At 39.6% G+C, this 12,040-nt stretch overlaps 1 protein-coding gene across 1 annotated transcript in view; it reads right to left on the bottom strand.

Moving 5' to 3' along the window:
* The window catches only part of BMT2 (base methyltransferase of 25S rRNA 2 homolog), a 60,072-nt gene that overhangs the window by 36,578 nt on the left and 11,454 nt on the right, over nucleotides 1-12,040 (bottom strand). Inside the window, exon 2 of the mRNA XM_065422764.1 lies at nucleotides 3,847-3,988. Coding sequence (XP_065278836.1) covers nucleotides 3,847-3,988 — 142 coding nt within the window. The remainder of the gene's footprint in view (nucleotides 1-3,846; nucleotides 3,989-12,040) is intronic.

Raw genomic sequence — 12,040 nt, 5'->3', positions numbered from 1 at the left:
GGGGTCTACTACTGACCACCAAACCAAGAAGAAGAAGTGGATGAGGCTTTTTTTTTAAAACAACTAACAAAATCATCCAAACCACAGAAGTTGGTGGTGATGGGGGACTTAAACTACCCAGACATCTGTTGGGAAAACAACAAAGCAGGGCACAGATTATCCAACAAGTTCTTGGAATGTATTGGAGACAATATTTTATTTCAGAAGGTGGAGAAAGCTACTAGGGGGGAGGTTGTTCTAGATTTGATTTTGGCAAATAGGGAGGAACTGGTTGAGAATTTGAAAGTGGAAGGCAACTTGGGTGAAAGGGATCGTGAAATGGTAGAGTTCATGATTCTAAGGAATGGTAGGAGGGAGAATAGCACAATAAAGACAATGGATTTCAAGAAGGCAGACTTCAGCAAACTCTGAGTCGGTAGGTAAAATTCCATGGGAAGCAAGTCTGAGGGGAAAAACAATGGAAGACTGTTGGCAGTTTTTCAAAGAGACATTATTAAGGGCACAAGAGCAAACTATCCCACTGCGTAGAAAAGATGAGAAGTACGGCAAGAGACCACCCTGGCTTAACCAAGAGATCTTCAATGATCTAAAACTCAAGAGAGTGGAAAAAGTACAAAAAGTGGAAACTCGGTCAAATTACAAAAGAAGAATATAAACAAACAACACAAGTATGTAGGGACAAAATTAGAAAAGCCAAGGCACAAAACAAGATTAAACTAGCTAGGAACATAAAAGGAAACAAGAAAACATTCTACAAATACATTAGAAGCAAGAGGAAGACCAAGGATAGGGTAGGTCCGTTACTCAATGGGGGGGAGGGGGGGAGATAACAGAAAATGTGGAAATGGCAGAGGTGCTTAATGACTTCTTTGTTTCGGTTTTCACCAAGAAAGTTGGTGACGATTGGACGTCTACCATAGTGAATGCCAGTGAAAATGAGGTAGTATCAGAGTCTAAAATAGGGAAAGAACAAGTCAAAAATTACTTAGATAAGTTAGATGTCTTCAAATCACCAGGGCCTGATGAAAGACTACCCAAGGAGCTGACTGAGGAGATATCTGAGCCATTAGCAATTATCTTTGAAAAGTCATGGAAGACTGGAGACATTCCAGAAGACTGGAAAAAGGCAAATATAGTGCCCATCTATAAAAAGGGAAATAAGGACAACCTGCGGAATTACAGACCAGTCAGTTTAACTTCTGTAACCGGAAAGATAATGGAGCAATCAATTTGCAAACACCTAGGAGAGAATAAGGTGATAAACAACAGTCAGCATGGATTTGTCAAGAAAAAATCATGTCAAACCAACCTGATAGCTTTCTTTGACAGGGTAACAAGCCCTGTAGATGGGGGGGAAGCAGTAGATGTGGTATATCTTGACTTTAGTAAGGCTTTTGCTACTGTCTCGCATGACCTTCTCATAAACAAACTAGATTTAGATAATGGCATAGACAGTACACCTAGAAAGTTTGCGGACGATACCAAGCTGGGAGGGGTTGCAAGTGCTTTGGAGGATAGGATTAAAATTCAAAATGATCTGGAGAAATGGTGTGAAGTAAATAGGATGAAATTGAATAAGGACAAATGCAAAGTATTCCACTTCGGAAGGAACAATCAGTTGCACACATACAAAACGGGAAGGAGTACTGTGGAAAGGGATCTGGGGGACATAGTGGATCATAGAATATTAGGGTTGGAAGAGACCTCAGGAGGTCATCTAGTCCAATCCCCTGCTCAAAGCAGGACCAACACCAACTAAATCATCCCAGCCAGGGCTTTGTCAAGCCAGGCCTTAAAAACCTCTAAGGATGGAGATTCCACCACCTCCCTAGGTAACCCATTCCAGTGCTTCACCACGCACCTAGTGAAATAGGGTTTCCTAATATCCAACCTAGACCTCCCCCACTGCAACTTGAGACCATTGCTTCTTGTTCTGTCATCTGCCACCACTGAGAACAGCCTAGCTCCATCCTCTTTGGACCCCCCTTCAGGTAGTTGAAGACTGCTATCAAATCCCCCCTCATTCTTCTCTTCTGCAGACAAAAATAACCCCAGTTCCCTCAGCCTCTCCTCATAAGTCATGTGCCCCAGCCCCCTAATCATTTTTGTTGCCCTCCGCTAGACTCTCTCCAATTTGTCCACATCCCTTCTGTAGTGGGGGGACCAAAACTGGATGCAATACTCCAGGTGTGGCCTCACCAGTGCCAAATAAATAGAGAGGAATAATCACTTCCCTTGATCTGCTGGGAATGATCCTACTAATACAGCCCAATATGCCGTTGGCCTTCTTGGCAACAAGGGCACACTGCTGACTCATATCCAGCTTCTCATCCACTGTAATCCCCAGGTCCTTTTCTGCAGAACTGCCGCTTAGCCAATCGGTCCCCAGCCTGTAGTGGTGCATGGGATTCTTCCTTCCTAAATGCAGGACTCTGCATTTGTCCTTGTTGAACCTCATCAGATTTCTTTTGGCCCAATCCTCCAATTTGTCTAGGTCACTCTGGACCCTATCCCTACCCTCCAGAGTACCTACCTCTCTCCCCACCTTAGTGTCATCTGCAAACCTGCTGAGGGTGTAATTCATCCCATCATCCAGATTAATAAATATGTTGAACAAAACCAGCCCCAGGACCGACCCCTGGGGCACTCCGCTTGATACCGGCTGCCAACAAGACTTCGAGCCATTGATCACTACCCGTTGAGCCCGAAAATCTAGCCAGCTTTCTATCCACCTTATAGTACATTCATCCAATCCATACTACTTTAACTTGCTGGCAAGAATATTGTGGGAGACCGTATCAAAATAACAAGCTAAATATAAGTCAACAGTGTAATGCTGTTGCAAAAAAAATAAAAATAAAATAATAATAATAATAAAATAATAATAATAATAATAATAATAATAATAAAAAAAAATAGCAAACATCATTCTGGGATGTATTAGCAGGAGTATTGTAAGCAAGACACAAGAAGTAATTCTTCCGCTCTACTCTGCGCTGATTAGGGCTCAACTGGAGTATTGTGTCCAGTTCTGGTCGCCATATTTCAGGAAAGATGTGGACAAATTCCAGAGAAGAGCAACAAAAATGATTAAAGGTCTAGAAAACATGACCTATGAGGGAAGATTGAAAAAAACTGGGTTTGTTTAGTCTGGAGAAGAGAAGACAGAGGGGACATGATAACAGTTTTCAAGTATATAAAAGGTTGTTACAAAGAGGAGGGAGAAAAATTGTTCTTCTTAACCTCTGAGGATAGGACAAGAAGCAATGGACTTAAATTGCAGCAAGGGTGGTTTAGGTTGGACATTAGGAAAAACTTCCTGTCAGAGGGGTTAAGCACTGGAATAAATTGCCTAGGGAGGTTGTAGAATCTCCATCATTGGGGATTTTTAAGAGCAGGTTGGACAAATACTTGTCAGGGATGGTCTAGATAAACTTAGTCCTGCCTTGAATGCAGGGGACTGGACTAAATGACCTCTCGAGGTCCCTTCCAGTTTTAGGATTACCTCAATTTGAGGAGTCTAGATTTAGAACCAAGTACTAATCATGTTCTTTATAACAAGTTTAGCTGCTAACCGTTTCAACACATTGAAGTTTTGCTAAAGCTAGTTGGGAATGCTTTAATCTGGATTTAAAATAAAAATTCAGAACATCACATGCTAAAATTCTAAGAATAGTGAGATGGAACAATGGGAAACCTGATGCTTACTTAAAAATAACCACACAAGAAAACAGGAGTGTTGGAGATAAGTACAGAAGGCAAGAATATGTTCTGCACTGAAGACTCAGATTGCCAGTTTGAGACAGAGTTTACAATCCTATCTTGTTAAACCATACAAAGATTTACCTGCAACACCATTCAATTCGACCTTCCCCTTCACAAGATTTTGTCCAGTGATTATCTGCAAGGTTTTTCATTGCCACAGCATATTCACAAAGAGTTTCCTCATCCTCGCAGTGTTCACGCCAGATCTTGTCAAAGTCTCCCACTAAACAAAAACAAAAACAGAGTGTGAGCAAAATAATATATGTGTTTAATGTTTGACACTAGAAAGCAGCATCTAGGTCTAAATGTCTTCTTCACAATCTTTAAAGTGTGAGCCAAGCAAATTGATGCAGTGATATCTCCTTAAGTCTAAAGGCACCCTAAAAACAGAGCAACAAAATTGCTCCCATTCATATCAATAGGAGTGTTAACGTATTAAATCTACTTATGACAACTTACATGTCAACATGCTTAGCTAATTACTGCTAATCAAAGCCAACAAGGAAGAAGAGGGATGATTATGAAGAACTGCATAATCTACCTTAAATAGCAATTTATTTTGGTGTCATGAATGCGCAAAGCATTACCATTGCTCTTCCTCCCCCATTTGACCTCTGATGCAGTAGGTGTAGGTATACAAAAATTTGCTAACTTGCATAACTGAGGAAATCTAAGGGAAGCAACTTAGCTCCTTGTTTAGTTGGACTGCCTGTTCAAGTGTGGTTCAGGGATATTAAGCCAATTTCCTTTACTTGAAAAAGTTTCAGAAGGCATAAAATGCAGATATCAACAGAATAAGGCATATTTCCAATCAGGTATTTGCATTCTCTCATCTGAGATGGCATTCATGCCGTAAGGCCAAGAAGCAAACCACATACAGTTTAAATCCAACAGAGAGAGACTGGGGAAACAGGGCAAACAAAAAAAGCTCTAGCACAGATCTGTCTGTCTGCTTTATGACTAGTATACGGCAGAAAAGTCACTCTGCCCCTATTAGTAAATTGACTGGCTGATCAGAACACTCGAAAGCATACATATGGCACCTTTCATTCTCATTATTTCCCAAAAGCACTGAATTAAGAGAGGTGTGTGTGTTAAAATGTGTAGTTGGCAATAAAAGACATCAGCGGTTACACAGACATCAGCCTGGGAGCATGCCTGAGTAGGATGAGACACAGGAGCACTCTGTTCCCCCTGCTGGGTTTCCTTGGAAAAGGTGTTTCATGCAGCACCAACATCGGACTGAACAAACATTGGGGGATAGAAAGAGAAACTGTGTAGGGCTGTGGCTACACTAGAGAGCTTACAGCGGTGCAGCAAGCACTTTAGTGTAGCCGCTCTAAGCGGACGGGAGAGAGCTTCCCGTCAGCTTAATTACTCCAGCCCCCGTGAGCGGATGTAGCTCTCCCGCTGACACAGCAAGCTGTCCACACCGGCACTTAAGCCGACATAAGTTATGTAGCTCAGGGGGCTGGCTAATTCAAACCTATGAGTGACGTAACTTATGTCAACTTATGCTGTAGTGCAGCCATAGCCTAGATTTCTTCACCCTCCACTGTCTGGTAAGACACTAATACAACTCCTGTAATTTCTCTCTCCTGGTTAGTGGGTTAATGAAGCATGTTTGTGGCTATGCAAAATCAATTTAGGAAATACCAACCACTGATCAGTCCAAGCTTGGATATAAATAAACTTGGTAGTTAATAAATTCTAACACAACCTTAACTGTGATCTTGCAACTGTTCCACCACAATACTCTGAATCTTGCTAAGTTGTGCTCCTGTTAATGGGCCGCACATGATAACTACAAGACTCCTGGATGAAGCTTATCTAAAAGTTACTGGTGCTTTGATTAGTTGCTCTAGTTTATTATTTGTTTACAGAGCATTCAGAAGTGTGTTAGACACCTTACACACAAACACAGGACAGGCAGTCCCTGCCCTGAAATGCTTAGTCTAAGTAGAAACAGGACAACAAGATGAGACAAGATAAAAAAAAAAAAAAAAAAGGGGAGCAGTACAAGGAAAAAAGATTACAAATAAAAGATAAGTTAACTTTGTGGTACTACACTCAATTTTACTCTCTACCATTATTAGGCCAATGCCTAGTAACTACTTATCACTGTCTTCCGACCACATTCCTAACTGCCATTTCCCCCCCCCCCCACCCACCCCCCTTACTAGTTAGCCTGGTCATACTGCTTTTCCCATATTTTAAAGTTTTAACTCTAGGAATTTCCCCCCCCATCGTAATAATGCCTCTTCAAACCCTTTCCTACTATTGGTGATCCTTTCACTTTCTCCCTCACCTAAAAAAACAACACTTGTCTAGAGTAGATGTAGAACGTTCAAATGGATTAAATTAGGCAGCGTCAGAGGAAGTCTGAGCTGTGTTTGTTGTTTTCTTTTAGTGGCTGGCCCAAAGGTCACTAGGCAGCTGGCTCTGTGAAGTTGTTGCTGTCACCAATTCTTGGGACTGTCAAAACCACTTTCACCTGTCCTGGGAGCCCTTCTGCTACTCCAGGGACTGGGCTTCCTTGTGTTAAAAGAAAAAAAAAGAAAAAAGAAAAAGACATAGGAAAAAACATTACTTAAATTTTAAGGAAATGAGAAATTATATTTCTGCCCATTTCAAGAATAGCAAAAACTAAACTATCTTTTAAAGTCTGCCTTATTGCCATGTCTTATTTCCCTAACCTACCTCCCTGGTAGCATAAATTTAAGATGTGATTGAAGTGATAAATATTTAATGCACCTCTACCTCGATATAACGCTGTCCTCGGGAGCCAAAAAAAAATCTTACTGCGTTATAGGTGAAACCGCGTTAAATTGAACTTGCTTTGAACCGCAGGAGTATGCAGCCCCGCCCCCCTGGAGCACTGCTTTACCGCGTTATATCCAAATTCGTGTTATATCGGGTAGTATTATATCGAGGTAGAGGTGTACTGCACAGTTGAGCTCCTTAAAACACAATTTCCCCTTTCTCCTCCATATTTCTTTTTTTCATATTTATCATGTTTACGCTAGTATTGTTGCACTGAGGAGGCACTTCATTTTGAGGCACTCCCATTGCTCTCAAAGGCTTCACATGCAGCAAGACAATTAGCCACCTGACAAGTAATATATTCACAGTGCAAACTGAAAGGTTTCATGAACCTCCAACCATCCCCTGGAATTCCTTAATGACAAAAATCCTCAACTGACTTGGATATGTTTAAAAGCAAACTTTTCACTTCAAACTGAATAGGATATTGATGGAACAAGCACATTCGCATGTCCTTTGAATTGAAAAGAAAGTGTTGAAAAGACTCACTATTTGTGGACAGACTCCAAAAAGGTGTTTGCCACATCTGGATTTCAAGTCAGACCTAATGGTGAATTAATATATTTTAACTTTGTACCTAATTGGGCTTGCCATTTAAGTTTCAGAGTTACAATGGAAATGCAGACTGCAGTACATTGATTAGAGAACATAAGCTAATGAACCTTCAGAACTAGATGGGATAGAAACTGTTTTATGAATCAAAGCTTAGGTAATGGTAAATGCAGTGGAGTTTACAGGAAGGACTTCGCATAGCAAATTTGGGCTGCATGGATCACTGGAAATAAAAAATACAATATGAAAATGTCTCTGACTATTTCAAAAGAATGTACTAAAGACTGATCATGATGTGTCAAAGCTTATGTTCCAGAATAACCTAGAATTAATCAGGAATTCTTATATAAAATCAGAAGGGCTTCCTTGAATAATATTTTTTCGTGTCCCTTATATTAAGCTCTGCACTTCAGATAATCATTGCCCCCAGTTCATCTTTACTATAGGGTTTCCTTAATTTCATTCACAGGGTGTCAAGTACAGCTGTGAGTGTTGTCTCCATCTCTCCCCTCTCATGCAACTTAAATCCTATTTGAGCATGGATTCCATAGAACAGCTTTTTTTTTTTTTTTTAATGCCCCATTCCTCCCATAAAAGAAATCAGTCATGTAAGTGTCAGACCGCAGAGATTCTGATTTATAACGATTGCTCATAACATGAGAGTTTTACAAGCCTTGCAGGTCCCTGCTGCAGCTTTACTTAAAAAAACATTTATGTTTCTGTTTGGTTCCCTCTCTCCAAGGTTGTTAAAAATAACATATCACCAGTTCTGTATGTCCTGGAAGATTAATTCTTTAAGCAGTTACTTGGTTACCTGTCCTTGCAATTCTGTCACTGACTACAAATACAACTGATGATCAAAGAGAGATTCCTTATAGCAGTATATTCTTGGATATGATGCAGAAGTCCAATCCCATGTATCTATCTAGCTAAGATGCATTTCCCAGACTATGCTCTCCATCCACGTAAGCCTTCTTCAGGTTTAACAAAAACAAAAACAAAAACAAAACAAAAATCTAGTTTGTTGTCCTACACTGCTCCCCACCCCATTTTTCCCCTAAAGGAAATCCTTCACACATACACTTTTAAGTAGTGCTAAATGGGGTTTACATAAAAGGTAACCTTATCATCAATTAAATGGGTAATTTCTTAGAAGAGATTACTTTAAGTTTAATTAGAAAAAAATTCCTGACAGGACAAAGTTAAAGAAGTCCAGTCAAAGACAAAAAACTTCTTTTATTTATATTTAAAGGGGGCAGTGAGGCTACAGTCTAAAGAAAGTTGCATTCCCACTTCCCGTTTCTGAAATTGAAACAGAAATAAGTGATTTATTTGAACAACTTTAAATTTAGATGAACAAGTGACTTAAAAGCTGAGTTCTGACTATACACAGCACCATAAAGAATGAGGAACAGAATCCCTGCAGCAAATGTGATAGGATACTTTTATAAAAGTCTTTTTCCTCAGTTTCTTCTGCATTTTAGCTCTGGATGTGTCACTGTCCAGCCCCCTGTCTCCAACACTGGGCAGCACCAGATGCTTCAAAAGAAGATCCAAGAACTATCGCAGAAAGCAGCTGTGGGATAATCTGTCCCTGATACAAGCCTCAGCCTTACGCCTAGGAATTGCTGATACTATATATCTGAGCACAAGACTCTAATGGCATTGATTCTGGTGATTAATCAGAGCTTTATTGTTGCACAGAAAAATAAGACCAACAGTTTTAAACATATGGATCAGGAAATCTGTGATATTTTAAATCAAAGCCCAAATTTATGCATTATTTCCTTTCAGGAGGGTGCAGAGATTTAATTTGTGCTTCAAGAGTCAATGGGAAGAGTGACAACGTTAAACTTTTTTTAAAAAAAGCAATGGCACTATCCGGGCACAACTGAGACTAAAAGTAGTTCACTGTAACAACTTCCACAAGAAAAACAAAAATCCTGACTATGGTTTCTAGTCTTTGTCATCCATCTCCTGAACATAGCTGTCAGGTGGTGATAGATTCTATAGGTGAACTCACAAGTACATACCGTTCTTCCCACTGTAGTGCTTACAACTACATTTCACAAGCGGATCATAGCTAATAGTAAACAAGAAAACTCACAGATCTGACCAAGTATTACAGAGTCAATAGACAGCACTTCATTTCATAGTCTGTGAGTTTCCTATACTAGGTCTTCATAACACACCACATGTAGTGATATTTCTTACCCCCTATTGTAAAGTGCTTTGAGAACCTTAGATGAAAAGGTGTCATCTATGTGCAAATTATAATGCAAGTCCCCACTCACCGAAGACTCCACTGGGGCACATCAGCTCTTTGTACGAAGGATGTGTGTAGTCATTACCATCAATCATGCTTCCTTTGCCATTCACCATATTTAAAATGGAACCAAAGACGCAGTTCTGGTCTGACCTATAATGACTACAGAGTTACCTTTCTAGTTGACAACTGAAACAGCAGAGCTCACTCAAAAAAAATGCTACACACTACAACTCTTTCCATTCACAATGGAATGACTTATTGCCTGACGCTGGGTGGGTGGGGTGGGGAATAGAGAACAGAAAAAAAAAAAAGAGGTGCTGATTACCCAAATATACAATATCAGTTTCCACAAGTTAAAAATTATTAAAAGCTACATTCTTAAATTATGACTATCAATGGCTATTAAGAAAAATGATTACTTTAATTTTGACCTCAGTTGTTTTTCACTTCACCAGTACATACTGAGTGCACTGGCATGTCACATTACACAAGCAGCTTTTTTATTCACAATTTAAATATACATAACTGAAAAGTCATTTAAAAAAGGATCTGCACTATTTTATTAATACATTTAAGAAATCTCATCAGCTGTTCTACTCTCAGAAGGTTAAAGTGCTGTAAGCTGCAGAGTAAACTAAAAAGTTAAGCAGCTTGAAATAAAGATAGTAAAAGCTGATACTCAGGCAATAGCCTTTTAGATACAGCACGGTAACATTACCCTATCTATTAAACACAAAACCGACCATTCAAATGCAAAAACTCTGAAGTATACATGTTGGGTAAAATCTGTTTCTGGCCTGTTTTATGTAATGTCCATCTTGGATTTGTAAAAGGACAACTAAGCCTTCATCTTGGATACCCTTCTCCTCAGATGATTTAGTGCCCTTTCAGCCTTTTTCAAATCAAGGAGGGGAAAGGTCAGGGCAGTCAGTCATGTGACAGCCATAATCTGCCTAGCAGCTGCAGGTTATTTAGTGAGAGGCAGGCCTGTCACTCAGGGCTGTCCATCTGAGTGGCAGCCAGTGTCCCACACAGTTCAGCTGCCAGGAGCCCCAGAGGGACCAGGACTCTCAGGACTTTGGATTCTTGGTCTCTATTAACATACTTGCACTCAACTGCTACACACCATTAGTGAGCGCATACTTGCACTGGTCTATGAGGTCAAGCAGAGACTGTGTGGGCAAGCACTGAAGACCTATCTGAGGGAGAAGATCTGCCCAAGATGGAGAAGACCTACCCAGAGGACCTGTCCAGAGGGAGAAGAATACCCAGTTCCTGTTTGGTGTCCAGTGCCCCTGATTTTCACCACTATCCCTGTCGGTATCCTGAGTTTTTGTCATTGTGTCCCTGTCTTCAGGATATGGTATTGTAATACCCATTGTGGTTTTCCTCTGTTTTACATCCATAGGTTAAGGGGGTTTAAGGGCTCTGAGCTTCATGCTCCGGTAACTGTTAACAACCGAGTGTGTCTTCCTTGTGTTTATTGTCTGAAGGGGGTCCTTGTCTAGTTTACTGACTAGTGGCATAATAAATATTTGTGTTACATCTTATTCTGCCTGTGTCTTAATAATTCACCCGATGATAGATGCAGGAGGGGGTGGGATCTACAAACTGCCATCTTCTGATCTGTGTAGACCATAGTTAAACTGTTTGGGGCTAACATACACGGAACATAACTTAAAAGAAATTGAAAGTAAGAAGTTGTCACAAGCAATTTTAGAGTGCCTTAAAGTCCTTAGTACAAAACACATAGCTATTTTTTTTTACTCTTGTAATTTAAGAGTGTTTTGGTAATTAAACTGATATTTATTTCACTAGAAATATATTACTTATTCACAACACCAAGAATTTTCTTAACTTATGGTAAACTTTCTTTGTTACCTTTGTGCATAAAAGATGTGAGTTGGGCAAAACTGAGGATAGCAACTCTGGTAAAGGTTTTGTTAGTAGAGTTTATTAAATTTTTGTTATATTCATGTTGCCGCCAGGATAGTGTTCTATCAACACTATGCCAGTGTTTGTTTATTTATTAAAGTATTTTTAACAGTTTGCTATGGCAATCCAGAACTATAGACAGGGGCCTATATGTAGGGTAGTACATATTTATTTCAATTTATATGTCATGTTACTAGCTTATACTTTTGTTTTAATTTTAGTAAAAGGGATGCAAACCATTGTATAACAATGGTAAAATAAGACAGATTTGGATATAATCTGGAGTGACATTGTTCAAGAATCTCATCTTTAAAAAAAAAAAAAATCCATAAATGTGTCACTCAGAAATATAAAGTGACAATTAAGCTGATTCAGAACACAATGTGTGAGCTTCTCCCTGCTGCTCTTCATTATTTAGCAAAAAAATTCCTAGAACTGTGCATCTCTTTGCTGGTCCCAGAGAGAAAAATCAAGCATAGCATGTTGCCTACTGCTGCATTAAAAACAAAAACATATTTTCATGTTTCTACAAAGATGCTTATAGATGCACCCCTTTAATCTTCCATTTTAAAGGAAAGCAACATCTGTAAGTTGCAAGGATACAATGACACTGCTGGAAGATTCCAAATTTCAAACGCCTAGCTATGGCAACATCCCATTTATACCTTAAAGCTTCTGCTTAGATTTTAACTAGAA

Source organism: Emys orbicularis, chromosome 1 (genome assembly GCF_028017835.1).
Source record: "Emys orbicularis isolate rEmyOrb1 chromosome 1, rEmyOrb1.hap1, whole genome shotgun sequence".
NCBI classification, from domain to species: domain Eukaryota; kingdom Metazoa; phylum Chordata; order Testudines; family Emydidae; genus Emys; species Emys orbicularis.
The sequence above is the reverse complement of the archived record's forward strand: the minus strand, read 5'-3'. Positions and strand labels throughout refer to the sequence as shown.